At 42.0% G+C, this 27923-nt stretch overlaps 1 protein-coding gene across 1 annotated transcript; it reads right to left on the bottom strand.

The window, feature by feature from the left end:
* Positions 1–613: 613 nt before the first annotated feature.
* STON1 (stonin 1) lies at positions 614–27878 on the bottom strand. Its single transcript, XM_066625736.1, has 4 exons — positions 27796–27878; positions 12095–14062; positions 3358–3560; positions 614–2078 (listed from the first exon to the last, which is right to left on the bottom strand). Exons 2-4 carry the CDS (start codon positions 14010–14012, stop codon positions 2004–2006), a joined length of 2196 nt encoding a protein of 731 aa, XP_066481833.1. The 5' UTR covers positions 14013–14062; positions 27796–27878; the 3' UTR covers positions 614–2003.
* Between the last annotated feature and the right edge of the window lie 45 nt (positions 27879–27923).

Raw genomic sequence — 27923 nt, 5'->3', positions numbered from 1 at the left:
CTTCTACCAACAATCTAAATTAACAGCTGGACCTTCAGAATGCAGAAATTGAGTTATAAAATTCTCTAAAGACATTTGGGCCCAAAATACACATGACAAGCTCATATCTGAGCTGTTCACATTTGTATCTTAAGCCATTTAAGGTATAATCATTTAAAAAGGATTGAATCTTCCATAACAAAGTATTTTGTTAAAATAGACTGGATTTGAGCTTTAAGAACAAAGATGACCGCCTAAACATGAAAGACAAATGAACTAACATTTGAACCCCAGTAGGTTCAACATTTTTCTCCATCTCTTCTTCCCCCACCCACACCCAAACACAAAGATGATTTTTTTCCCCTGAGAGTACAGGCAAGATCACCACCACTAAAAGGCTCTTTTGGCATTTCAAGATAATTTGCTAGGGAAATGAGGTTAGAGAAGCTGAGGTTTCTTCAAAATTGGGAAAATGCTACATAGAGAATTTAAACTGTGCTCAATATCAACTGCTATGTGCAGTGAACTGGAACTATAATATAAAATAACTCCATTTATCTTAAAACCACTTCGGAGCAAATTAACTGAAGATCCGTATTTAATATATGAAAAAATTCAAAATATTAAAGCGAGATGGTGTGATATTATAACTTTATTCCAAAAAAGACATACAACAAAAACATAAAACAGAAAGCTATCAAAAACAGACAGACACTTCCCTGGCCTTCAGAATATACAATCAGGCCCTAAAGGAACGAATGTGTCTCACTCTAACAGGGCAAACCGATCAACGAGTCTATCAAGATTCAGTACTGCAAAGCTAAAACTGATCATGATTGTCAAAAGCACTTGCATCTACATTTCCTCTTTGGCATTAGTGGGTCTACTACAACTTTGTAAGCAAACTCTAGCACTGCTGGCAACAAAGGGGAGCACCGCACTTGCCATGTTCATCTGGGCCCTGGCTATTACATCTTCTCTCACTACTAAATTCAGGGCAGGGTTTTGTTCCAGATTTAACATCTGTTCTGGCTGGATATCCAAAATGGCTTACAATAGGAAAAGAAGTCTGTTTTATCCAAGACACTGAAAAGGAAAAGGGGGGAAAAAAACAAAACAGCAAACTTTTCTTCATCTGTTTAGAGCAAGTTGTTTTCTACCTCCCCCTCTTTTTTTGTGCAAAACCTCAGGTATAAAGTCCTTTCAAGGAACAAAAAGGGAAAAAACTTCATTTAGAGACTCATATTAAAGTGGATGAAAGAAGAGCACTTTGGGGCTATTTGGTTGGTTCTAACACAGTATGTCTTTCCCTTTGGAGGCATCTGTGTGTAAAGAGTTAACACAAAAGGGAAAATCAGTCTGGATTCACAAGCAAAGGGATTTGATTCTGCCAGCTCTTACCAGCAGAACATGCTGGTTCCACATGGATTTTTTTTAGATTTTACATTTGTGCGTAATATTTTCCACATGAATACCTCTTCGGAGGAAAAACATATTGGAACCATCCAAGAGCTAACAGACCATCCAGTGTATGAGCAATTAGAAAAATTATTCACTGTCAAATAATGTGCCTTTTCATTTATTTGGGGCTTACACCAACATTGGGAAAAATACCAGTACAGAAGTTATATAACAGTGACATTAATTTATCCATCTTTAATTTAGCCTTAATCTAGACCTAACCAGAAGCCAGAACATTCTGATATGGTGTCAGATTCCTTGTGGCCAACTGACTTACAAAAATTGCATATTAACTGCTATTGTTATTAGTTTTCAAAATGGTGCAAAAGACGAACAAACAGCTAATGTTGTGAATAGGCGCGCATAGCTCAGTAAGCCAAGAGTTAGAAGGGCAAGCATCAAACTGCATGTCGTCTTTCAATGTCATGAATTTAAGGGCATTTGCTTAAAACTATTGCCTTGTGCATTTTAAGCTCCCTTTCTAGCAACAAAAATTCCCACATTGTTAAATATGCCAATCTTAACAGTGCACCAAACTACTCCTCTCTTAATTCCAAACCCTTCTACTGCACATGACAACTCCCAGCCTTCTCTGGATCTTCTCCATCAAGTCTAATCCACTTCTTCTCAATTTCAACCTGCAAAATGAAACAAAAAAAATACAATTAGAAAGTTTCAATATTACCAAGACTGCTGACATTATGTCCAGTTGAGATGAATCAATATGTGGGGCCCACAGCACACACAATCCTAGAGGAATAGCCCAGTTTGTTTGTAACATCTTTGAGATGAACAAAATTAATACAACATGTGTTTTAGCAGATGGTTGGCTTACTGGATGTATGCCTTAAGCAGAAAACTTCACCTCCATGCTGGAAAGTGTAGACAAATGAGAAAATTGGCTAATTTAATACATTTTAATACTGCTTCCTCAAGCAGTTCAAATAACCATGAATAAAGGCATTATACAATACAGGCATGGCCCCTGTAGTTGCAGATCTTGTTAGCTCTCTGCCTAGGCTGAGCTAGGCTGAGCCAGGGACAAAGCTAACTAGTTGGTTCATGGAAAGTTGCAGGCTGCTGAGTCACACTGAGTCAGCAGAATTACTCTGCACCTGAGCCTGCCACACCCTAGTTATCAGGACAGAATCTGATTGGATGCTCAGAGTACTTGAACCTCAGTCTGCAGCTCCACCAGAGCAGTAGATGTTAAACTGTGATACTGCTGTGGGAGACTTTGACAAACTGATAACTGTGTGTGTATATGCTGTGAAAGACCTTGGACTGACTAACTGACTGTGACTTGTGGATACTGATTTGGATAAGGTAAAACTGGACTGCTGTACTCTACATGACCTGGACTACTCTTTGTGTGAACCCCCTTGCTCTAATATACATCAGTTAATTCAAGGACTCTGCTGTGTCTGCTGGTCTTTGTGCAACCTGCTCTACCCTGGGACACACCTAAGGTTCCTCGCCAATCCTTAACAGATCTGGTATCCATGAGTTCAGTTATTTATGTATCTGGGGGGCCCCGTATGCCCATTAGCATTGTTTAAAAGCTTATCGGCAAAGTGTTCCTTACATTAACAGGTCGCTATAAGCATTCAGGCCCACCTCATGACATGGAGGTGGGCAAGTTTAGCCCTTTGCTGCCATGCCATTTCCCTGCTTAAAAACTGTCTGTACCAGTGACCAAGCTGACGTATGTCCTAGTGGGGCAATATGCTGCAATAGCATCTTCAGCAGAGAATTTCGGGGGGGAGCGGTGTAAAAGTAAGCCCTGCCTCTAAATCAAGCTGCCACGTGAAAGTAGAAAATCACCTAATTAACTATGCGTATCATGTTGAATTAGACTCCCAATGTATTTTCCACCTGGTTAAAAAAAAAAAAGAACACACACACACACCCAATTACCTGGCAGTTGAAACATGATTTCTGAAAAACATGTTTCTGGGGTTGAATGTCACTCTCAATGCCCAATGATTTCACATCAGTTCCTGAAGCACATGCATCAGGAACAACAAACTGTATCGTGGCAAAGGGATACCAATCAGAAGGGATTTCCTGATCCGACCCAAGTTCAAGTTTGTAAGAGAGGCTGTGTGGATGATCTGGACCTTGAGAACAGAAAAAAGGGGAGAATGACACAGGACAGTTTTACACAAATAATTATTATAGGACTCTCTTCTTTGCAAGCTATTGAACTCCAAGACTAGGAAGAGCTCCAAATATGATCTCTCCAAACTAGGTGAATGAGAAACAAAACAGCAAACATAGTTTAAAGAAAATAAGTGTAAAGTGGGGCAAAATATCAAGACCCACCCCAAATTTCACATATGCAAGATGTCAATGACCAAGGCCCAAGCTAAAAATCTTGAAATTTTAGTGTTGAGTGTTGGGGACTTGTATCATTCGGGAAATACTGTGTAGCAGGATGCAACAGCCTGAAACTACGGTGGGAGACCTTCACACGCTGTTAAGAAAAGCTTCTGTGGTTTTTCAAAAGAAGCTTTTTTGTTGAAACCCAAAATAGAAACTATAAATAGTATAAGTGAGTGATCTGGATAAGAACTGCAGTAGGGTCTAAGTTCTAAACTCCCCTATCTCCATTATTATTCCAGGCAGTTTTGCATGCCCTCAGATTCCTGGATCATCAAGACAGTCAAGTACAGATATGCTTTGGATTTCCTGAGGATCCTCATGTTTGTGAACTCCCACCGGGTGAGCTGCGACTCAAAACTCTATCACATCCTTAGCACTATTGTTCACCTTCCCCAGAGTGGAAGTATCAAGTGTCAGATACAGGATCTGATTAAATCTAGAGTCTATTTACATTTTTTTTCATTGTAGTCAAGAAAAAACAGGGAGTGCAATTCTCAATCTGGCTAAATGAAGTAGCTTCATGAAGAAACAAAAGGTTCAAGAACTTGCTATACTCAATCCTGTTGACGCTCAGGAGAAACTATTTTCTGGTGTTGAAAGAATTCCATCAGACCTCTCTCCAAATAAATATCTGACCATCTCACAGACTATTTTCGCTTCACATATACAAACTACCACTTCCAGTATCATGCTCTTACTATCAACTTGTCATCAGGCCCAAGAACATTTTCCAAAGTACAGTACTCGTGGTCCTGGAAGCACACCTAAACCTTAAATGTGTGGCAGTGCCCCATACCTGGGTGACATATCTGATTCTATCCCACATCTACTGACAGGGTATACAGAATGTCAATTGAATTACTGAATGCTCCCAACAGTATGGCTTTGCGTGAACTTCAGCAAAAGCTCTTAAGCCCCCAGTTAGAGGACACACCTGGGTGTTGTCACAGATATGGAAGTCTTTCAATTCCATCTCTCTGAAGGCAATCAAAGATCATGACGCCAGTTCCATTAGTCTTGGAAGTGGCACACCTGGATAGCCTGGATCTGGCACAGCCCTTGAGCATGCTTGCATCATGCCAGGATGCAAGGACTAGTACTAGTATACTGAGGCAACAAGTTTCAGCCACAGCATCTCTTCCAGGGCATGCATGGGGGAGGAACTGTTGCCCCACCCTCAGTACATTAATTCCTCCAGGAGGCAGCTTTAATAAAGCCCCCTGCCCCTGCCATTCAACAGGATCCTGGAATCTTAATGTGGTACTGATGGTTTTTATGTGCATCCCCTTTGAACATATTTGAGCATATTGAGCATATTTCATAATGCCAGAGTGGTAGAAGACATTCATTCATTCATTCCAAAGGTTAATTCTAGTTTTCATAGGTCAGGAGAGATTGGTTTACCTCCTTTCTGCCCCAATCCAACTCATTCAAGGGAAAGCAGCTGGCACACCTTAGATGTTCAAAGGGCATCAAGTTTCTACTTGTCCAAGATTCAGGAAATCAGAAAAGTTGAGGGCATGTTCATTTCATTTAGATGGTCTAATTTGGGATCCAAATTAGGTGTCTTCCTCCACAATTTCCCCAATGGCCAAGGGATTATATATAATCGACTATAAGGCCTGGGGGAAGGGAGCACCCTCTGGGATTATGGCACATCCTCCAAGGGGGTGGCAACCTCCTCTGCTGACCCCTGCTTTTGGCAGTTGCACAGAAAGCAACTTGGAGTTGCTACATACCTTTACCAAACACTGTAAGACAGACACCTTCATCTATGCTGGTAAGTCTTTGGAAAAGGGTGTTACAGAAGTGGTGCTGGTTAATTCCTGCCCTTCGAGATGTACTGTTTGTTGTAATTTTTTTTAATGAACCAAGAAATTAAGAACATAAGAACAGCCCTACTAGATCAGGCCATAGGCCCATCTAGTCCAGCTTCCTGGATATTACAGCGGCCCCACCAAATGCCCCAGGGAGCACACCTGATAACAAGAGACCTGCATCCTGCTGCCCTCCCTTGCATCTGACATAGCCCATTTCTAAAATCAGGAGGTCGCACGTACACATCATGGCTTGTAACCCGTAATGGATTTTTCCTCCAGAAACTTGTCCAATCCCCTTTTAAAGGCATCTAGGCCAGATGCCATCACCACATCCTGCGGCAACGAGTTCCACAGACCAACCACATGCTGAATAAAGAAATATTTTCTTTTGTCTGTCCTAACCCTTCCAACACTCAATTTTAGTGGATGTCCTCTGGTTCTGGTGTTATGTGACACTGTAAAGAACATCTCTCTATCCACTTTATCCTTCCCATGCAGAATTTTGTATGTCTCAATCATGTCCCCCCTCAGGCGTCTCTTTTCTAGGCTGAAGAGACCCAAACACCATAGCCTTTCCTCATAAGGAAGGTGCCCCAGCCCAGTAATCATCTTAGTTGCTCTCTTTTGCACGTTTTCCATTTCCACTATGTCCTTTTTGAGATGTGGCAACCAGAACTAGACGCAATACTCCAGGTGTGGCCTTACCACTGATTTGTACAACGGCATTATAATATTAGCCGTTTTGTTCTCAATACCTTTTCTAATGACCCCAAGCATAGAATTGGCCTTCTTCACTGCCGCTACACATTGGGTTGACACTTTCATTTATCTGTCCACCCCAAGATCTCTCTCCTGATCTGTCACAGTCAGCTCAGAACCCATTAGCCTATATGTGAAGTTTTGATTTTTTGCCCCAATGTCCATGACCTTACACTTACTTACATTGAAGCACATCTGCCATTTTGCTGCCCATTCTGCCAGTTTGGAGAGATCCTTCTGGAGCTCCTCACAATCACTTCTGGTCTTCACCACTCAGAAAAGTTTGGTGTCGTCTGAAAACTTAGCCACCTCACTCCTCAACCCTGTCTCCAGGTCATTTATGAAGGGGTTGAAAAGCACCAGTCCCAGGACAGATCCTAGGGGCACACCGCTTTTCACCTCTCTCCATTGTGAAAATTGCCCATTGACACCCACTCGCTGTTTCCTGGTCTTCAACCAGTTCTCAATCCATGAGAGGACCTGCCCTCTAATTCCCTGACTATGGAGATTTTTCAGTAGCCTTTGGTGACTGTGTCAAACACCTTCTGAAAGTCCAGATATATAATGTCCATGGGTTCTCCCGCATCCACATGCCTGTTGACCTTTTCAAAGAATTATGTAAGGTTCGTGAGATAAGACTTACCCTTAGCCATGATTCTCCCTCAGCAAGGCCTGTTCATCTATGTGTTTGGAGATTCTATCTTTGATTAGGCCTTCCACCATCTTACCTGGAATAGATGTTAGGCTGACTGGCCCATAATTACCTAGGTCCCCTCTCCTTCCCTTTTAAAAATTGGCATGACATTTGCTACAATCCTTCGGCACCATGGTCATTTTGAGGGACAAGTTGCATATTTTAGTCAAGAGATCAATCTTCAATTCCTTAATAACTCTTGGGTGGATGTCATCAGGGCCTGGTGACTTATTGATCTTTAACCTATCAATTAGGTCTGCAACATCTTCTCTTTTAACCTCTATCTGACTTAATTCCTTGGTCAGGAGGGGTGGTTCGGGCAGTGGTATCTGCCCGAGGTCTTCTGCCGTGAAGACAGATGCAAAGAACTCTAATTTCTCTGCCATCTCTAAATCTCCTTTTATCTCCCCTTTCCCTCCCTCACCATCCAGAGGGCAAACCGCTTCTCTGGCAGGTTTCCTGCTTCTAACATATTTGAAGAAGCTTTTATTATTCCCCTTAATGTTGCTGGTCATGTGTTCCTCATAGTCTCTCTTGGCCTCCGGTATCACCTTCTTACCAGTATCACTTCTTATTTCTTTTCCCACAGTTTATGTTCCTTTTTATTCTCCTCATTAGGGCAAGACTTCCATTTACAGAAGGAAGCTTCCTTGCTCTTTATGGCCTCTCTAACTTGGCTCGTTAGCCATGCGGGCACTCTCCTGGACTTAGTCGAGCCCTTCTTCCTTTGCAGTATACACTTCTGCTGGGCCTCTGTTACTGTTGCTTTAAGCAGTCTCAATGCACTCTGGAGAGATTGGACTCTTTTTACCTTCCCTTTCAACCTCCTTTTAACCAGCCTCCTCATTTGAGGGAAGTCCACTTGTTGGAAGTTAAGGTTTTTTGTGAGATCTGCCCGGTACTCTTCCCCCAACATGCACGTCAAAACAGATCGCAGCATGGTCACTGTTGCCCAGTGACTCAGTAACACTGACATCTCTAACCAGGTCCTGAGTACCACACAATATTAAATCCAGAGTCACCTGCCCTCTGGTGGGCTCCATGACTAGCTGCTCCAAGGCACAGTCATTTAGCATGTCAAGGAATCCGGTCTCCTTTTCGTGACCAGAACACAAACTGACCCAGTCTATATGAGGATAATTGAAGTCCCCCATGATTACAACCCTGTCCCTCCTTGTCACCTCCCTGATTTGTTTCCTCATTTCAAGGTCCCCTTCTGGTTTCTGGTCTGGAGGACGATAGTACGCCCCCAGTATTACATCACTCCTCAGGCCTAGTAATTTAACCCATAGAGATTCTATGGTGGAGTCGGACCCACCTTCAATCTCTATTTTGCTGGATTCTATCCCTTCCTTAACATAAATAGCCACCCCACCTCCAACACGCCCCTCCCTGTCCCTCCTGTAGAGTTTATAGCCCAGGATTGCGGTATCCCACTGATTCTCTACATTCCACCAGGTTTCCGTTATGCCCACTATGTCAATGTTTTCCCTAGTCACCAGACATTCCAGTTCTCCCATCTTTGCTCAGAGACTTCGGGTATTTGCATAAAAGCATTTGTACATGTATTTGTACAGGATGGGCTGCTTATTAGCTCCTTTATCCCTGCATCCTCTCATTGAGCCAAACCGTCTATCACATCCCATCATGCTACCATTCCCAATTTCTTCTCCTACTCTGCCTTTGCCTTGTTGTTCTCCAACATACCCATCCTCATCCCATAGGGATGAGGAGTCCCGAACTGGATGCCCCTTGGCTCCTGTCAGTCTTCCCTCAGGGATCAGTTTAAATTGCCCGGCATAAAGTCATAGGGTAAATTCCTGTGGCATTCTAGAACAAAAAACCATGAGCAGGCCACTAGGATGCTTCAAGAGCTGCTGTCACTGCTGCTGACAGGGGTGCAGTCAAAAATGATTTAGGAAAAACAAAACTTACTCATTCCTAAATTCCAAGTCACCAAATGGCAACCATGACAATGGTTAAAGACTGCTCTGTTACTTTATACTACTATTGACTAGGAAAGGGGGCAGAAGAGAAAAAACTCCTGTAATCACCAACCAATATTTCATACACAATGTTTTTCTTACACACTAAAAATTTCTGTGAATAAAATCCATCATATATCAAGTATCCTCACAAGTTCAGATTCTGCTATACTTCTATCAAATTGCTGCAGTGGTGAGAATACCTTTCTCCATAAATCTCCAACCTTTCACTGTGTGCAAAATTAAATCACCATCATTCATGCCTTCATAATTTCAATGCTCGAGTACAGTCAGGTACACCAACCACATGGAAAGCCTTGAGCACTACTAGTTCACTATAGACAGAGCACCACATGCAGGCTTCTCATCCATGATCACCAAGTACCCAACTGTCATAGAAACTCTCAATGCAATAATTTGTAATACTCATAACTGGAGAACGTGTCTTATTTGCAAAAACTGCAAGTTTTAAAGCAATATTTTTTGGGGGGGAAAAAAGGTTTGAATGTTGATACACATAAAACACATTCTGACAAATATGACCTCAGCTTCCTATTCCCATGTTCAACTAAATTAGGAAAAAGGCAATAGTATCCACATCTATGATAAAAAACTGAGATGCTTCTACTATAGTGGATGCTGCTTTAATGAAATATCCTTGGAAAAGAAATGAACTGGCAATCTTCTACTGTCCATACAGATAATCAAGCATTAATGCAGACTTAATACAATACTGGCTGTAGCTATTCTACCACTACAGCACTAGAGGATATCCGTTTCCCAAGGAAACCTAGCATATCAAGTAGAGCAGACTTAGCTGAACCCCAGAATCACAAGTCTGGCAAATAAAGCCATCCAGTGTATAACAATGCTGCTCTGTTTTGGCAGACATATGCTATTTCAGTAACTGACCTCAAAAGTGAGGAAATGCATATTTATATTCTGTGCCACCCTAAACGTATATTCTAAACCTTGCACTCAAAAAGAACCTGAATTCTAGACCAGGAATACTGAAAGACTGTTATCCAAATTTTCTTATTTTGCATAAATATCTATTATACTCCTGTAATATTCTTCCTTTATAAGGCTTAATGCAGATGTGGGCACAGATTAAAGTCACACCCAATGCAACAGGACTGATTACTCCCAGACCATTTTCTAGGTAAGCTTATCATTTGGAACACCGTTTATATTGTCACCACAGTGTTTGGATACGTTTTTGTTTTGCTTTGCAACGAATGGCATACAGGGACTAAAACGCATGAGTAAGCACGGGATAACAGAGGAATATGGGTAATGGAACATGCTCAGAAAACACAGAATTAATACACACACAAACCTACTGCATAACCATACTCTCGGACCAAATTACCACACAACTCTCCCATGCATTCCCTCCAATGAGCAGACACGTTTAATACTACAGCACTTCACTATAATGGAAAGAAAAGAGAAGAAAACATGACCCTTCTGACATGAGTGTAAAACTCAAACTTAACTGCTTTTGCCTCATGCACTCCCCAAGGGGAATTTAAAACTGCTCAAATACATGCAAAAAAATAGATGTATTTCATTTCAATTATTATTTGCTGTTTTCCTGACACTGCATTGAACATATATGGCAAAAAGTAGAATTTCAAAAAGCAACATTACACTTCAATCATAGAAAAATAGATTTTTGCATCATAGATCTGAAATCATTAAAAAAACTCACAAGACAAATAATGGTGACAGCCAGGGCTTTTTTTGTAATGGAACGCACCCGAATGGTGTTCCGGCACCTTTTTTTCCCACTCCTCTCTGCCCCCACCAATTTTCCCCCCCTACCTGCACCGCCCTGCCCCCTTTTTTTCCCTCCTCCTTGCCCCCACCTTTTTTCCCCTGCCTGCACCACCCCGCTCCGCACTGCTGGCTAGGGACGGATTCGAACCTCCAACCTTCTGCTCCACAGCCCAGAACTCTCTCCATTGGGCTATAGGAAAGCCTATTGTTAAAGTGTTCAGAACTAATATATAAGATCTTCAGCCCAGCTGGTGGCCATCAGTGCCTCAAGTATTAGTTCCAAACACTTTGAGCCTAAAAGCTCTGGTGGCTCAATGGCTAAACTGCAGGTCTAGGGGTTCAAATCCCAGTGAGGAATAATTTTTTTTTTTAAGGTGGGAAGGTGCTCCATGGCTGCAAAATATAAAGGTTGGTTGCTAGTTGCCAAAAGGGGGGCCAGTTGAGGCTGCAAAACTCCTCAAAGTTCAGTCCCAGGCAGGCTCTTTTTTGAACTTTTTTTTTTTTAAGTCCCAGGTAGGACTTAACCCACAGCCTCCAGCAGGGGGCTCACTCCAGGAGCTTACCTGTGGGTTAAGTCCTAACTGGAACTTAAAAAAAAAAAAAAGGTCAAAAAAGAGCCTGCCTGGGACTGAACTTTGAGGAGTTTTGCAGTCATAAGCAATGTCATATTCAGAGGCGTGTCCCAGTTGAAGATACAAAGTCCAGAACAAATTATGGGTTCTTAGCCTTTGTGTGTCTTTTTCTAAGATAGATGTACATTCTAGGGCAGGCACTACATTAACAAAAGCTAAATATGTTCGGTTAGGGGCAGGAGTTGTCCTTGGATCTCAAATGGAACATAAATTAAAATTAAGTTTTCAACTTGAGTGTGCCTCTCAAGGAGACCTCAAGCCCTTCTAAAATGAAACACACAAAGCAGACCTACTGCATCACTTTACTCATGGTATCTATCAGATTAGACTGGTGTGGCATTCACACACGTGTTTTAAGAGCACAGAAAAGTTTGATCTGTTAAGAAACATCTTTGCTCTCCTCCCTCTAATAACTGCACCCATATAGAAAGGAACAAATATACACAGTTCAGCCAAAAGATGCTCAATCCATAGCCTCAAAATCATGAACCTTAATCACTTGGCTACTGCACCTGAGATGCCATGCTGTTAAAACCAAGGAGAGAAAATGCCAACTCTTTTCAGCAGAGCATAAAATTACGTAAACCAAATATTTACTTGAGTTTTTATCTGGAAGTCTGTCAATCTTCCACACAATGGCTCTATAGGCACTTTCGTATTTGGCTGTTCCAACTGAAACCTGTATTACAGGATCAGATTCAATCTCGGTTAAAGAGCCAAGACATGTCCTCCTGTTCATTTTTGCTTTCAGGGACTTCTGTCTTTGGAGGTTCATGGTCCAAAGAGTTTTGATCCACTGTGGAGGAACAGGGAAGTGTATCATAATACTTTCACAGTGTTTCATGGAATGTGAATGCACTGAAGCCAAAACAGAAGATGACATGTTTATGAAAGCTTGAAGTTCAACATAAGCTCCCTGAACTACAACCAAGGCCTTAACAGAAAATGGAAGATCAGGTCCATTGAACTGTGTCCTGAAACGCATTAGTTCTAGCCTACAACCTTCTGGGGGTGTAAATTTAATTATCCTGGATTGCTCAAACTCTTGTTTTTTAACACACTGATGGAAATCATAGTCAAGGATTTCAATCAATTTCTTCTCAGTCTCCTTCTCAAAGTAATGTTTATCTCTCCTCTGAAGCGCCAGATCATTTAGTGTCAAAAAGCACTCAGTGTTTCCATTCACAAAACTCAAGCAATAAATATGGGTGATGACAGCACTTTCAACTAGTTTCCCTTCTGCTTTAGTAATCCTCCCCCAGAAGTTGTCCACAATCTCCAGGATCATTTCCTGTTCCTCATAGTGTTTCTTTGGCTTTGAAGGAGCAGGAAGCTTCATTAGCTCTTCTTCAACTATCAACAGGAAGTCAGTGAAGTCATTATAATCGGTTGTCCCCAGCTTCAGCATCTGCTCTATCTCTGGCTCATGGATGACTTCAGCTTTTGGATGATATTTCTTTTTCTCCATGTATGACACATGCTCAATCTTCACTGTGTGGATTTTTCCAGAGATGCTGCAGTTCTCTAACTTGGGTTCCGAAAGTTTGCAAAATGGCTGCAACTGGAATTCTTTGAAAGGTTTCTCAAGACCTTTTTCATAGTACATTTGTAGGATTCCCCCCGACAAGACCTTAAGGTATATAGGTCCCCACTGCCTCGAGGACATCATATTCTTCTTTTCAGGGATCCTGAGCATGAAAGGCCAGCCGTCTTTTCTCCAGTTTCTGAAGAGACTACGTGGAATGAAAGAAGAAATGCCATCTCCTGTATACATGCATGACATAGCTGACAGTGTTCTTTCTCCATCTGAAGTATCCGTTTGCAAGTGCTCAAGCCTCTCACAAATATAGCCGAATGATCCTTGATTGAGGCTTTTCTGATTAGATGATGTTTCCTTTTCTTTGGTATAGCAACAATTCTTCTCAAAGTTTACATTACCTGTTCTCATGTTAGAGGTGGATGAAGACATACCACATGGATCTATTGACCAAAATGGACTAGAAAAAGCACAGTCGTTCTGAACATATTGAAAGAAGGTTTGTGAATCTAAGGAATCATCCAATGTATTTGAGTTGTCTTGTTGAACTGCATTTGCACTACCTGTTGGCTTAGAGCCAGTGAACTGTGAGCAATGCTCAGTCTGAGAGGTACTTGTCAGTTTTCTAGAGGATGGTTCGGCAAATGGGAGAAGTCTAATGTTGGATGACAACTCTGGGATTGGATACAGAAGGTGAATTCCTGGTTTGGAAAAGCAAGGGCTTACAGGATATTCTTTGGTGGGTGTAGTGAGTGGAGAATTACTAGGAGGTCCAGGGCTAAAATAATAGTCCATGACAGGGGAAGAGAGAGGAGTACTGTTTGAAGACGATGACTGGCTTGAATCATGTATCTTGGGCAAAAGGAGTTTAAGCCCATTTGCTTTGCAGGCAGTATGACTTCCATCCATTGTCTGAGGAGACTGAAAGGCAGGCTCATCTTCAAAAGTAACCCAGTTTGCAGGATTTGTGGTAAACATCTTGTCTCAGCAAGCTGGAGAACTCCACTGAAGTTTCACTAGCAAATCATCTGTTTAAGAGAAAATACACAGTATAAGAAAACACGCTATTCTCTATCCTAGAGGTATACCTGCATTATACGTTTAGGCTTGAAATTGGTATTTCACAGCTTCTTCCCCTGTCCCATTCTCCCTACCCCCAAAACAAGGCTACAGATGCCAGGAGTCTATGGCCATAGACTCAGTACAGTATAGTTAGTTTTAATGGTGTAGACCCATGCATCAGCTTTGGCAACTTCAAACATTTATGCTTCCCTCACTCTCAAGGCAGGGAGATCTCAAATCAGAAGAGTTCCAACAACCCAAAAGAAAAAGGAAGGTTCTGAATCACCAATTCAAATATTGGGGACATGTAAAACATGAACACTAGTATTATATAATTTAAAAGAGGGATCCCATAACAAAATGTTGCAGTATATACATCTTCCTGGGATTACGTTTCACTGAACTCAGGGACACTTACTTCATACTGATCATGCCCTAGGTAAGTGCTTCTCAAAGTCTCTGCTCTGGTAGACCAGCATTTTTTTCCAGCATGCCAGGGATCAATTCTGTGTGTATATATATATGGGGGGGGGGGTGAACACAGTAAATCTGCTCCCACTTCATCTCCTCCGCTGCCTAGTAGCCTCTCACAAGGCTTGGGCAAATTCCGCTTCAAGAGACTTCATAGCTGTGTTTTATCTGGAAGCCACACAGAACTACACTGCAGACCAGCAGCTGATGACTCGCGGACCAGAACTGGTCCACAGACCGAGCAGCACTGCCCTTATTCACACTGTGAAGTTACAGAGCAGAAACTATCCTTACGTTTCTCTTATTCCCCCTTTAGCTTTGTTTTAATATTTCCAAGTTGGTTCTGCTGGTGTGTATGTTCAATCATTCTGTCCCACCCTAAACCTATATTCCAAATCCTACACTAAAAAAAAAATCAAATCAGGTATCCTGCAAAATTTCTGTCCAAATTATACTCCAGTCATGTTCTGAACTTTTTAAAGGAAAAACAGATGCAGAAATAGATTAAATCCACACCCAAAGCAACAGGATTGGCTATTTCCATACCATTCCGGGCAGGTTTATAATATGGAGCAGGGATTTGAATACTTAAAGTATTTAGATTCTCTCCCCCTCTAGCCTTGCTTCCCCTCTTCCCAATAAGACGGATCCCTCTCTATTAATCTTACCTTTACTGTCTTCATTTAACCATCATAGGAATAGTGCTTGGCAGCATTTTTACTCATATTTTTGGGGGGTGGTGGGGTGAAAGCACTGGTGTCCAATAAACACCCAGGAACCTGAATCATCTTTGCATGTGGCCCCATTTTGGCTACAATTCTCTCAAAACAGCGATGGGGATGTTAGAAGAGGAGATTTATTGGTTACATACTTTTAGACTAGGTACTTATGCTTCATACATGGTAACTGACAATGATCAATATGAAATGGGGGGAGCAAGTGGTTTTCTACCTCAGATTTTCTGCACAGACTTGCTTGTATCACCAACACTCAACAGAGTCTCAAATGCAGAGCAAATGCTTACTTGGAGCCCAACACTCAAACAAAATCAATCAATCCTCAGCATTTACACAGCAGCACACGATATCTATCAAGTATCTCTTGTCTCAATAAAGGGTACTTTAAGAAGTGTTTTTCATCAACTCATTGTGTAGGTCAAGAGTTCCCTAATAGAACAAACAGCAGAAACATGAGTATGCAAAAGTTACTATAGTAAGACCAATATTATACCATGTTTCATGGAACTGCCTTCATATGTAAGAAAAACAATCAAATAATACAGCTGCCATAATTTCAACAGTAATATTTGCTGTCTTTGCAAGAGGTGTTTTATTCTCTGGCCTCTAAACTGAGTAACATAACCAGATTTCAAGTAACAGAAGATGATTAAGTTTGGATAACAAATAGTTATTTTATAAAATCAAAGACGGTCTGATCATGCCTAAATAAGAGACAGATATTGATATTGCATGGGAATCTAAAATGTTTTTTATTTCTTAATCAAATGCTTGGATCAGGTAGCTATTCAGAATTACAACTCCCTTTCCCCCTCCTTATCTAAAACTGCTTAATAACAGGCTCTTATTAGGACAATAATTCAAAATCTGTCATCAAACAGGATTTTTTTGCAAACTTTGTTTCAAGTAGATAAGGAGATATTACCAGAATATATTATATAGTACAGATGACTGAATTGGTGCATTGAAAATCATATATGAATAAATGAAAAATGGGTATTCAAATTACTAGTCCACATGAAAGTTGGCAATTTTTTGAACAAAGGGGTCATCATGACACTTGACCGCATGGAAATTTTCAAAAATCGTTAAGGCAGGAGAGGGGAAATGGCGATTATATCCAAGAAAGGAGATTTTAGTCACATGGTGAAAATGGGCAAATATCAGGAAGTATTGGCAAATGGTAGCTACCACTCTATTATACAGATATATTTCACATACAATTGCCACAGCGTCTACCAGTTTGTCTCTTGAGAACTGTTAAAAGAAGCCTGTCTGAAAGAATAGTTAAAACAAGTATTACAGGATGTGTTAACAATGGTTAGAATGATCTAGTCTAAGTACTGGAAAACACTTAATAATGGACCAAAAGAAGAACATGTGATTAATAAGGTACAAGGACAAATAAAACTGGTGAACACTGATTGTGGGGGAGAAAGTTGACCATGAGGCACCAAGAAAGTTTGCAAAGCTGGAAGTCAGTTACTGAGCATTTAAGTAGATTTGTGCTTATGTCCAATTTCAATGTAGAATTTATGAGATGGTAATATTGTGGCAGTACTGTATACTTTGATATTTTGGAGATCATAAAAAAGGATCTCCCGCATAATTGTTACACAATGCAACATATAAGAAGGGCGAGAAAGGCAATAGAATTGATTTGTTTAATAAAAGTTTCAGGACTGCATATCAAGCATCCAAACAAATTAACATGGTACATTTGTGAATAAGATCTCCAATTCAAAAAAATTAATTGAATTTTACAAGTTATGGCAGAACTGAAATGTTCACCACTTTTTTTTTAGTAGATATTAATAGCAGTGAAGGAAGGTGCATAGAATGTGGATTGGATTGGAACTATGGCATTGAAGGCATGAGGAAGGTTTAGTCATATCCCTCTATGCCATTTTCCTAATTAAAATAATCCCTCCAAAACTGCTATTTACTCCACAGAGCAAAATATACAGACACGTGCTGGATGACAGAATTGCTGCTATTTTAATGAAATAATCTGCTGCTCTGATGTACTTTCATTTGTGCGATTTTTAATGTATTAAAAGTATTAAGACATCTTTAGAATTGTAAATGGAAAAAGTGAGACAGAAAATATTTTGCCTTGTGAGGCAAATAACTGCTTATAAGTGGTGGGACAAAAATTTTGACTCAGAAAGTGGAGCAGACAGGAAAAGAGAGTTAAATTCCACCACCACCCCGCCCCATAGTCTCAGTATGTATTACCTATCCATTTCAATAAGTGGTGCTTGACATTTTATTCACAGATATCCCATGCTTAGTTTGGCCCTAAAGAATAGCTTCAATGATTTCAATTAGGATATTGTCAGGCACATTGCTTGGGAACAATTGTCCTGGTAATTAATTCCAGGATGATTGTGGATTTGCCAGATATTATACTAAAAACAGCTGTTTGATTTTTTTTTGTTATTTATTAAAAAGAGATACTAAAACTGCTGAGCATTTCCTGTTCATTTCCATAAGCTAAATTTTATCTTCTATAACTAGGCTCAGTTCAGGCCACTGCGACCATCAAATATACTCCCCCCCCCCCAACTTGCCTTGTCTTCATCCCTTTCCCCTCATTCATCTATGGTTTGGAGCAGTTCCATGAAGCTGAGCTGCCTATTGCTTTTTTGACCCTTTTTTTCCTTGAAAAGGAGGGAGGGGAAAAAGCACCAGTCACCCAAAAAATCAGTAACCAACAAAAAGCCAGTGGCCAACTTGATGACACTCACACAACTGAATAGGAGTTCTAGTATTAGCTCTGATGATTATTAAGAATATTTACGTACCGCTTTTCAACAAAAAAGTTCACGAAGTGGTTTATAGACAAAATCAAATAACTAAATGGCTCCTTGTCCCAAAAAGGCTCAGTCTAAAAAGATGAACACCAGCAAACAGCCACTAGAAAAGACACTCTCCTGGGGTGAATAGGGATAGTTATTCTCCCCCTGCTAAATATAAGGGGAGCACCACATTAAAAAGTGCTTCTTTACGCAGTTAGCAGGGGGAACTGTATATGATACATGGAAATGAGAGATGACTCATACAAGGCTGTTCAACATTAAATACAGAGGTCATCCTTGTCTTCTCATATGAAGTAAGGCACTGTGCATATTGACCGTGCTAAGTTAATCACTACTGAATTAACTTAAGAAGATCTAAACTAGTTCGAAATAAGCCATCCACCATGTAGCAGTTTGGAACTGCTGCTCCTATCCTAGACAGGACTGGGCCCCAACGGTCATGAGAGAAGGGACTGCGAATAATACTGCTATAATATTATAATGCTTCTGCACATTTTAAAGAATATTTATATACTGCTTTTCAACAAAGAAACATTGTTTCTAGTGTGGCTAAATTTGGGATACTATGTACAATTCTGGTTGCCACATCCCAAGGAAGATATTGTAGATCTGGAAAAGATGCAAAAGGGAACAACCAACGTATGTGTGTACACACACACACACCCATGCCCCCTTACAAAGAAAAGCTACAACATTTGGGACTCTTTTAGCCTGGAAAAAGTTGGTCAAGGAGAACAATGATTGAGGCATGGTGTGAAAGAGAAGTTTTTCTCCATCTCTCGTAATACCAGAAACAGGTGCCATTCAATGAAACTGACAGGCTGGAGATTTAGGACAGGCAAAAGTAGGTACTTCGTCACACAAAACCAATCTGTGGAATTCATTGCCATAAATGTGGTAATGGTCACTAGCTTGGATGGCTTCAAAAAGGGATTGGACAAACTCATAGAGGGCAGGCCTACCAATGTTTACTAGTCATCATGACTGTGTACTACCTTTAGGGTCAGCAGCAATATGTCTCTGAACACCAGAACTGGACAACAATGGCAGGAGGGAAGTATGCTCATCTATCTGGCTTGTGGGCTTTCCAGAGGCACCTGTTGGGCCACTTTGAGAAACAGGATACTGGATTAGACAGGCCTTTGGTCTGATCTAGCAGTTATTCATTCACTTGACAATTCATTCCTGCAATATGGTAATATTTTATCTCTAGTAAGTGTGAGAAAATGAGAGGCACTATTCCAATATATGTAAGGTGCTAAATCGTTCAAAAAAATAAAAAGGAAGCTTGTTTGAAGTAAAAAAAATTAAGGTGTACTATATAAAATGCATTAAAAGATCTTATAGTAAAAGTTTACTATTGATATATAATAGTCCTTCCTGTTTCACAAAAGTTATTTCTTGTCGACCTTTTGAACAGAATGTGGCACATGTTTGCAATTTAGATGGTATAGGTAGAACATGTGTTAATACAAGTCAAAGCAGAACTCCACACACTAGGATTTGAGGGTTAAAATGTATGTGCATCCTTTACCAGGTCATTAAGTGGATCAGTTCTGATTCTTTAAAAGCTGCAATTTTAAATTCTACAAAAGAAAAGCACTCTTGTTTTCGCTTATTATAACTGGTCCTACGTTAGAACGCCTTTTTGCTTTACCATGAAGGTCCTTATCCCAAGACACAATGGATTAATTCTTAGGGAAGCACAGCCTGTGTTCTGTAGAACCATTTAGAACCAAGTCTCCTGAATGGTTATTACAAAACAAAATCTCAGTTAGCATCAGAAAGGCTACAAGTCTAGTCCCTGGCATCTGTCCTTGTTGCCACCAATCAGACTTCAGTCAAAGGCAGCACTCACAGCAGGACCCCTCAAGTGACCAGGACTAGGATGAGGTCAGAATCACATGAGAACTCACCCAAACCGTATCTTACTTCCCCACATCAAAAGGCCAGTTTTGAGATATCTGCAGAGCTGTACTTTTGTACACAGAAAAGAAAAAAAATAAGATCAAGGAGAGACGAAAGGAACTACTCCATCATTGTGCCAGCATTGCCTTGTTCTTACAGCAGGCTGTAAGCCTGTGCTGAACTCTGCATTTAAGTTACCAATATGGCTTAATAAAAAATTAATATGGCTCTAGAGAGCATAAAACATTCTGGACTCCATAAATGTAGGGAAAGAGATCTGAAAGTGCACGCATGCATGCATAAACCTTGAACCCAAATGTTCAATGTTCTATATCAGGGCTTTCCAAATCCTGGCCCAGGGGCTGGATCTGGGGTTGGGGGGAAGCAGAGTTTACTGTTCCACCTCCAAGCCACGTGTATTCTCAGTACATCTGGACAACGGAACACTCTGGGAAATCACGTCTGCTTGGACATCCTGTTGCACAGCCTTCTGGGATGCCAGGTAACAGAGCTGACTGCCCAGAGAGTCTTGGTGCCCAGACCTACTGAGAATATATGTGGTGCGGAGGCGGAATGGTTTGCTCCAGTCCAAACGACCGCTTTTTTGATGGACAGCGGTCATGAGTTTGGCGACCGCTGCTCCATATTAGCAGACAAAGTTAATTTGCAAGTACCAGGATATTATTGGTTTAAGCTTCTATCTTCTTTAAATAATACATTTATTTTGAAAATCTTACTCCACCTGCAGGGCTCTCCAGGGTCACTGGCAGAGAGCATTCCCAGCTCTGCTACTAAAAATCTGTATTTGACACCACTGGGGGATGAACCAGGCTCTTCCTGCATGTAAAACTGGTACAGCCCTGGAATTGGCACAGCTTTGCAATTAGCCCCTTTAAAGCTGCAATCCTATACACCAGTGGTTCTCAAACAAGAAAGTTGGGAGTAAGTATGTACAGGGGAGGGGGAAAGGCAGCAACACAATCCCCAGGATCATGCTGCTGCCAAGGATGGTAGGGGTTTTTTACTTACCTGCAGCCACTGCTGCAGTCCTGGGAGGGGGGGGTCTAGGGGTCTGGGTGTCCCCCATGCTTGTTACAGTCTTTAAAAAAGAAAAAACAGACACATCCTGTTTCATCGCAAAACTTTCTCTTTTTTTAGATGTTTGCAGGCAAGAGGAGCCCTGCGGAAGGCTTCCCCGACCCCCCTGGACCCTTTAGGACTGCAGCCCTGGCTGCACATAAGTGCAAAAACCCCCTCCCATCCCCAGCAGCAGCACAATACTGGGTATCGTGTTGCTATGTTCCCCTTAAAAGGGCAGGGACAGGTGCTTCCGTGGCTGGAGGGTTTCAACCTACCGGTTTGGTAACCACAGTTATACACACTTAGCGGGAGTGGGGGGGGGGTAAGGCCTAATGAATTCAGTGGGACTTCTGAGTAGCTGTGCAAAGTATTGTGCTGCATAAGCAATGGTTAAAAAAATCTCAGAGCAACACAGCACTTTCCCAGAATTAGCAAAAAAGGGATAGAAAGTTCCTATGCATGTGTTAAGGACAAAATGCCAGTCTTAACTTGGAATTTCCTGCTAGCTTGATTTACATTCCAAATATTGCTCAAGTTCAACTTCTGGCTACACTTTGCAATCAGACAGACTATTTTTATCGCCTCCCTAACCACAACTATTTATACTGAATAATAATACCCTCTTTCCCATCACAACATACAAAAGCAGAAAAACACTAAGTTTTATACAAAAAAAGCCAAACATCTCAGTGGTTATATCCCTGATGTTATTAAATATTTCAAGATCTGTTCAGTAAATTATGTTTTCATTAAAGTTTAAGTGATTTTCATTTTAAATCCAAATCCAAAGAAGGATGAATTAAATATGGCCTGAGCAATTCATGAAAACAGCCTCCTAAATCATTTAAAAGAAATTTGAAAGCGGCCATGCGAACCTCCAATTCAGAACAATCCCAAGGGGGGGGGATCCTCCTGCCCATGTTGTTTCTCCAACATAAAACTATGTCTCCCCTCTGTCCCAAGGGGAAAAACACACAGTACCTGTGGGTTCTCCCTTCAACAGGGTAAACAATGGTTTTAGAGGGCTCTTTCACCCATTTTGCCCCACAGGTGTACACATTTGGTCCTTGTTGCATATATGCAACATTGGGCAGAAATGGCTTTTAAAAAGAGATAAGGTACAGGGAGAAGCCTTCACCCCAGGACTGCAGACCCCATCTAAACAGAAGGCCCTGAGTTTGGCTTCAAGAATCTCAGATTTAAAAAGCAAATTATAGTCTTAAACATTATTGAAAGTTTTGGGTTATGCCTAGTGAGAACTAGAAGCCTCATGTTGAAAGATACTGTGTCTTTCAATCCCAGCACTGTGTTCTAATCCCATCCCATAACACAGGCCTATAAAATTGAGGGTCAGGAAAGTTTTTCCCAAACTTTATGGTGGTTTGATTGAATTTGGGGTGCCAATTCCAAAAATGGCATCTGTTTTGCCCTATCACGTCTAGTTTTGAAGAAATAGTATAGCCTCATTAGTGAATGGTTCAAGCAGCTTCTTCATGAGGAAGCCATGGTGTAGGCTTTCTCATGAGGAATCTGCCTGAACCATTCACTAATGAAGCTATACTATATCTCCAAAACTAGACGTGATAGGGCAAAACGGATGCCATTTTTGGAATTGGCACCCCAAATATACCCAGGAACTGGTGTAACGTTTAAGGAAGCAAAATGTGTGCTGGCTTGTATAATAAGCAAATATAGGCACGCCTGCTTAATTTGAACAATATTGCCACAAAATTCAGCTTTTTAAAAACAAAGTTTGTGCTATCTGTGCATAGACAACATTTTCATTGACTTATTTCACAGAGTTCAGACAGTTCAGACAGCTAATAGGACAAAAACATGACAAGAATGTAACTGCCTTTCATAACATGGAAGGGCTAGCATTCAGTTTGCCAGGCATCCAAAGAGTCTCAGAATGAGCTCAAAACTGATTCATTGACCTGGTTCTCAACCAATAAACTTGTTGAAATGTAGGCACTCATTAACTAAAGTTTTACCCATGCTTACCCAGGATAGCTCATCTATAATAGCCATGGAACTTCACTCTTTGTTATGTCACCTCTTGGAGCAAGTTCAACTGATGTAACTTGCACTAAGAGGCGACATAAAAATTGAAGTTTTAGTAATTATCCTCTGACTACTTCTGGGCTCCTATCAGCAGCCTTGGATACAAGTACTGTATGCACACAAAGGGAGAGAGAGAGAGAGAGTTGCCAGCCGACTATCCTCTTCCTCATTCTAAGCCATAAACATTAAGGCATGGTGAGTTTGGCAAGAGGAACTGTAATTTGCCACAGACAAGCTAAATGCAAGGCTGCCACCATCTGCATACTCCCACTGAACAAGGGGGGGAAAAAATTATTAATTGATAGTTTGCATAAATCCAAGAAAGTTGACTTCAACATAAACTGGCAACACAGCAGGAATACTGGTCAGGAGGAAATGAAGAACAGTCATTCTTCCCAGCCCTTCTGACTGCATTTTAACCATAATGAATATGGGTTTGCAATGGAAAATGCTGACAATTTCAAGCAAACACACAAACAGGCCTGCCCTAAAACCTCTGCCTTTCTTAAGTCAGCAGAACTGAAGTCAAGCATGGTCTTCTATTTACAAGTAGTTAAGCAACTCAGTCTTCAAAATCTATTACTGGGATGCTGAGGATTCAACATCTTTCCCTTCCTTAGCATTTTGCACAACCACATTGTAGTTTTTCAAACAAAATGCTTTATAGCTACCAAGCCTGACAAGTTCAAGGGCTTTGCACCATGAAAGAGCTTGACCCAGATATTTGTGGCTTACTAATCAGAAAGTGACCTCATAGCCACACAATTGTTCACCCTGTGGCTCACAATTCTGACTTTCATCATATAAAGCTGCAGGAAACAAAGATGATTTTAGAGCGTTTGTATAGCAATATACAGGCTGCCCTCATCTGTGGAGCTTCTGTTCCAGGACGCCCTTCAGATAAGGAAACCTGCAGGTTTTGGGGGCCCTGTAATTCTCCAGAGAAGCGGTGAGCTGTGCTCCCTTTGGCTCCAGAGGATGACCAGAGGATCACGGAGGCCGTATAAGGCCTTCTCAGCCCTCAGAATGCCTTCTAAGGCCCTCAAACACCTTCTGGGAGGCCATAGAAGGTCACTTCCAGTTTTTCATGAAAATCAGAAGTGACATTTTAAGGTCTTCAGAGGGCTGGGGACGGCTTCCCTCGAAAACAGGAAGTGACCTTCTAATGCAGGGGTGTCAAACTCATGTCATACAGAGGGTCGAAAAGCATTCATGATGCCTGCTGAGGGCCAGAGGCGATGTCATTACACAGGAAGTGATGTCATTAAACAAGTCAAAACTAGAAATAAAAACTCTGTTCTCATGCAGAAACTCATTAGCTGCTAATGACAGGAGAGAAAATACACAAATCATGATCAAATTTCAAGATATGGGAGAGCTCAATTATCATGTGGGCCAGCCTTTCAGCAGTGTCACCTCAGCATTGCTCAGTAGCTGAGAGGCCAAGGGCCAGATAAAAAGCTTCTGCGGGCTGCATCCAGCCCCCGGGCCTTATGTTTGACACCCCTGTTCTAATGCCTGCCAGAGGCCTCAGAAGGCGTTTTGAAGGCCGGGGAGGCTGTGTGCAGGGAAGGGAGCATAGCTCCCCTCACCTCTGCAGGGTTCATGTGAGTCCAACTCATCGATACTGAAATCCACGGGACCCACAGTCACGGATACAGCAGGTCCACCTCTACGATAGTAAGGAAATGTAACTATGAGATACAACGCTCTGATTTAGAATGGAATACAAGTAGTCCCTGACTTAGGCAGTCGGATTGGCGCTTTCATGCAGATGTAGTTATGGATAGCCGCATCGGTGCTTTCATATGCAGGCATACGCCCATTCTTCCGCCCATTCCAAACCTCAAGAAAAAACCTCAAGTTCCAAACCTCAAGAAAAAAAGTAGGATGCAAGCTGGGTAGTCTAGTGGAATGTCTGATTTACTGCATGGAGTTCAAAACCCCAACCACCCACAAATCTATTGAACTTATAAATTTATTGGACAACTCTGATTAAGTCACATAATCAATGCAAAATTCAGAACACCAATACATTCAAGACAGAAAAGCAAGGCGAAAAAGGAAAGTTTTGAGGTCTCACCCAAAGGTCAACACAGAGAACATAATTTTTTGGCTCAAGCAGGAGAGAGTTCCATAACAATAGCACCACCATGCAGAAGGCCCTGCTCCTCATTACCATCAACCTGGTTTCTGTCACGGGCAACACACACAGCAGGGCCTCCTCAGCTGACTTCATGCCAGAAAAGTCCAGATTTATTCATTGGCACCATGATAAATAAATTGAGCCTCCATGTGTAGAGGTAGCATACTGCCAAATAACAGCTTCCAAGGATGAACAACCAGGGAGTACATCTGCATTGATGGCATGCTTGTGAGCTTCCCAGATTCATTTGACTGGCATTTACTGGAAACAGAGCTCTGGACTAGAAGGAGGCAAGTTGCAAGGCTACAAAAGTTATAACAAGGAAAAGATGGAATCTAAAGCACCAATCACTTGACTTCAAAATCATTTTCCCTTGAATTAGCTTCTCCACCCACCCACCCCTCAAAAATGTTCCTTGTCCCAAAATTTGCCTCGTTCCAGAAATCAGGTCTGGGTCCCGTCGTCCGTCCCCCGTGTCCCATCCCCCCGTTACTTGCCCAATCTCAAATTTTCCTCAAGAAACTATCAACTATCTTTGCAGTCTGGTTCAGAATTATATGTTCTCTTGCCTTCGTGAGATTAAAGAAAAACTAAAAGATGTTAACCTTAAGTTAAAGGACAGCAAGAACAAACAACACCCATCCCCCACTGGTGCCCCAATCAACCATCCCACTATTACTGATGTGGGCCACAGCACACAGGCACTAGTATGCTTTTTAAAGAAAGGCAATGAATCCTTTTAATACATCTGTGCCATACATGGACAAGAGAGCCTAAAAAGAAAATCTAACTTTTTCCTTTAAAAATTGCCCATTGTCTTTACTTTTAGCCCTTTTCAAAGTGGCAGGAGGAGCACACACATAATAAACAGTCCTAAATGCCAAAGCAAAGGAAGTAGGAGCAAACTCCAAAGGAAAGTTGGTGTAGTCATAAAGTAAGCGAAAGCAGGTTGAATCATTGGACCCTGAGATGGAAAGAAACCTTTAAATCCAAGCCCCTGTTACTTCAAAGCTGTTGCACAACTTCCAAATAGACATAAACAACCCATTTCTGCTCAGCCCACAGATGTACACATTTGATCCCTGTTGTATATATGCAACGTTGGACAGAAATGGCTTAAGGGACTCTGGAATAATCACTATGCAGAATAAGAGAAGCACTTTTCCAATAAGAATCCAAATTAAGCGGTGGATGAGCACACACCTACCAATGCATTCACAAAGATACTTAATAAAGTTTAGTTCAACTTTTTCACCCTAATCAGGGTGCCTAGCATAGCATCCTAGATATTTGCAGCTCTGCAACATTTTTCTAGCATAGCCCAATGATGTATGCACCAAACACAAATCATAATCCCTTATCCCAGTGGTTCTCAAAACATTTAGCACCAGGACCCACTTTTTAGAATGAGAACCAGTCAGGGCCCACCAGAAGTGATGTCATGACCAGAAGTGACCCTCATCAAGCAGGAAAATTTTTAACAATCCTAGGCTGCAATCCTACCCACACTTAGCTAGGAGTAAGTCCCATTGACTATCATTATGAAAAGTATATATATATTAGCCTGTTAAAAGTGCAGGACTGTAACATTTCCCCAATGCGGTCACATGCCATGGTAGCATCAAGTCTAATGTATTAAAAACAAAATATCAAAATGAACAGGGATCCACCTGAAATGGGCTCCCGACCCACAGTTTGAGAAACACTGAACATAGTAGCCTGTTAAAAGTACAGAGCTGTAACATTTCCCCAATGCAGTCACATGCCATGGTAGTATCAGGTCTATGAAAAATAAAATATCGAAATGAAGGGGGACCCACCTGAAATAGGCCTGCGACCCACAGTTTGAGAAAGACTGCCCTATCCCATTCTAAGCCTTTCAAAGCCTGCGCCTTGACTGGCAAAGCTGGAGTCAGATCTTTTTCACCATTTAGCAGAAGAGACCTGACAAGGCAAGGGCAGCTACTGACAATAGTAATCAAACCAGGTAGATGTGATACTAGTGATAGTAGCCAAGGAAGGGGGGAGATGATGGGATGCACAGTGTTGCTCTGCTGGGCTAGGGAGATGCTGAAATAAAAGGGGCACCCGCCAGCCGTGCCTGAAAGAAAGCAAGAGGGTGGGAAAGCAGCGAGGACTCTGGTGCAGAGAGAGTGCGGGGCAAGGGGGTGCGCACCCAGCGCAGCAAGCCTCGGCGAGGGAAGAGCTGCAGCGGACGCAGCCCGAGCCCTGCAAGGCGCGGCGGGGCTCGCTCCCAGGCGAGCAGCTACGCTCCGAGGCTGCAGGCGGACCTGCTGGCCAGTCCCAGGCAGGCAGCGGCGGCCCCCCGGAAAGAGGGAGACGAGCCTCCTCCGACAGGTCCCACCTCCCTCCGCGGGCTGAGGAGGGGCTCTCTCCCCCGGTCGTCGTCGGAGGCGCCTAGTGGCGGAGGCGCCCGAGACCCCGCTCCCGCCACACACCCCTCCCCCTACCGGTGTCTGCGGCGGCCCTCGGAACGGGATGCGCGTCTGGGAGAGACTGCAGCTGTGGAGAGACTCTCGCCGCCGGCCGGCCGGGATCCGAGCGCCAAACACACCCACTCCCCCTCCCCTCAGAGGCC

This window comes from Tiliqua scincoides, chromosome 1, assembly GCF_035046505.1.
Source record: "Tiliqua scincoides isolate rTilSci1 chromosome 1, rTilSci1.hap2, whole genome shotgun sequence".
Lineage (NCBI taxonomy): Eukaryota > Metazoa > Chordata > Lepidosauria > Squamata > Scincidae > Tiliqua > Tiliqua scincoides.
Note: the sequence above shows the minus strand (reverse complement) of the source record. Positions and strands in the feature narration are given on the sequence as shown.